General features: G+C 34.6%; 1 protein-coding gene across 1 annotated transcript; it reads left to right on the top strand.

The window, feature by feature from the left end:
• The first annotated feature begins 322 nt into the window (after positions 1-322).
• LOC130729953 (transcription factor MYB60) lies at positions 323-2,030 on the top strand. Its single transcript, XM_057581809.1, has 3 exons — positions 323-539; positions 678-807; positions 1,147-2,030. Exons 1-3 carry the CDS (start codon positions 407-409, stop codon positions 1,814-1,816), a joined length of 933 nt encoding a protein of 310 aa, XP_057437792.1. The 5' UTR covers positions 323-406; the 3' UTR covers positions 1,817-2,030.
• Positions 2,031-2,556: the final 526 nt, after the last annotated feature.

Raw genomic sequence — 2,556 nt, 5'->3', positions numbered from 1 at the left:
TATATGCCACGCTCCCAAGCTGTCATGAAATGTTTTTTCTTTCTCATTTTTTAGATATTGTACATAAAATGCCACAATCCACGTATGCCGATCGGTGGTTGAGTCACCTTGTATGTCAATTACGCATTATCGTTGTGAATGTTTTTTGCTCGAATAGAATTAACACGAGAGGGGACACATGTGCTAAGAACAAATAAATAAATTATAAAGCCAGTAAAAGAGTTAGGTGACTCATCATGAGAGTAAAAACTAAGCGGCTTTCTATTCTTCAAAGTCATGGGAGTATATAAAGCAATCACATGCATTGGTACTATTTGAAAGCTCTCTCTCAAGTTTAGCCTAAAAGAAAGAGACTGAGGAGGAGTGAGAGTTTTTGAGGCAGAGAAGGTGAGAGTGGAAAGAATCCATGGGAAGGCCTCCTTGCTGTGACAAAGTTGGCATCAAGAAGGGTCCATGGACACCTGAGGAAGATATCATTCTTGTCTCTTACATCCAAGAACATGGTCCTGGAAATTGGAGATCAGTTCCTACTAATACTGGTAATTCAATTCACCTATTAATTTCCTTATCTATATAATCATTACTTCTATTTATGATGATTTCTTCTGATCTATATCAATTATGAAAAATTGAACCAAGTGATGATGATTCAAATTAACCTTTCTTGTATAAAAAAGGGTTGTCAAGGTGCAGCAAAAGTTGCAGACTTAGATGGACAAATTACCTGAGGCCAGGAATTAAGAGAGGGAACTTCACTCCTCATGAAGAAGGGATGATAATTCACTTGCAAGCTCTACTGGGTAACAAGTAATTAATCTTCACATATCCTACCTCTCTTTAAATTAATTTGCTCAACAAAAATATAAAAATCACCATCTTAATTCATTACCATTTCTTCCCAACCAATCTGTTATGAAATCAAATTTTTTCAATGATCTGCTGGTTTCGAACCGAGGACTTGTTGGGTGGGAGAAATTCTCCAAAACAACAAACCGCTCAGGAAACCATTTTACAAAATCAATTTTAATTTGATTAAAAATTAAATCAACTACTACTTCTAATTTATTTATTTATTTATTATTTTAGCATGTAAATGAAAATGACATGTCTGAATTGGTGAAGATGATGTTATTAATTGTTGAGCAGATGGGCAGCCATAGCTTCCTACCTTCCACAAAGAACAGATAATGACATAAAGAATTATTGGAACACACATCTTAAGAAGAAGCTCAAGAAATTCCAATCGTCCATAGAACCAGACTCAACGAACTACCTACCAAGGAGCTTCAGTGACAGAAGCTTAGATATCAGCAGCAGCAGCAATATTAATAACAACCATGCCTCATCAATGACTCAAACTTCTCAGTCCTCCACCACATATGCATCAAGCACTGAGAACATTTCAAGGCTCTTAGAAGGTTGGATGAGATCTTCTCCATCAAAAAAGCCACAACTCAAAGGAACAAGCACAACAACCAGAGATCATGAAGAAGAAAAGGAAGAACTTCAAGGAAATGAAAATGATCATAAGCTGAAGCAAGACATGATGTCACATGAAGAGTTTGATTCGATTCTGTCATTTGAGAATCTGAACAATAATGCTGCTTGGGACAAGTCAACCTGTGATTCCATGCCTGAAAAGATGAGTACTTTTGAAGCTGCTTCTGTTTCTGACAAGAATAACAACAGGCAAAAACATCATGAGATCAATGTTGTTAACAGTGCTCCTCCTCCATTGTCATATCTTGAGAAGTGGCTATTGGATGAGAATGTTGGTCAAGTGGAGGAGATGATGGAAATGTCTCCAATATTCTGACACCAATCCTGAAAAGTTTGGGATATCATATGATGATTGAAATCATAATAAGTCAGAAGAAAGAAGAATTAAAGGAAGTTCTTTTGATCTGACTAGGGTTTAATCCATTTACATGGATGGAGGGAGGCTCCAACAAGCTAGGAGGATCTCTTTCAACAACTTGTAACTGAAGTTTATGAATTGATTAATGGTTTAATTATTTTCAAGTACTTAATTAGCTTAGTGCATGATGCTCTTCTCCTTGTAGAAAACTACAGATGTTAACTTGAGCAAAAGTAATAAATAGAATTAATAACAGTTATATCCAAACATTATTTGACAAAATTTTATTTTTTTCTTTGACTGGAATGACAAACAATCTTTCATATACTGGCATGAAGGAACTCTATAGAGCTTTTAAGCTTATTTTGTATTGTTTTGCCTTTTATTTTTCTTTTGGGCTTTCGGTGGATTAAAAAAAGTTTGGTTCACAAATTAATTTTAGTATATATATAAGGAGTAGATTGTAAATTATGTGCATTAGATGTTAGTAGTAAAAATATGGTTTGTAAATCCCGAATCTAACGGCATACAAAGGGTGATCGGTTACCAAATGTAAATACCAAAAAAAAAAAACATGGTTTGTAAGTGGACTAATTTAACCTATTCCACCATATAATTGCATTTTCTTTTTACCCCATAAATTTTATACCTTACTCCGCAACTTTCTTTTTATGGTAAAAAAGAAGATTGGAAAATTT

Source organism: Lotus japonicus, chromosome 1, assembly GCF_012489685.1.
Source record: "Lotus japonicus ecotype B-129 chromosome 1, LjGifu_v1.2".
Taxonomy (NCBI): Eukaryota; Viridiplantae; Streptophyta; class Magnoliopsida; order Fabales; family Fabaceae; genus Lotus; species Lotus japonicus.
The sequence above is the reverse complement of the archived record's forward strand: the minus strand, read 5'-3'. Positions and strand labels throughout refer to the sequence as shown.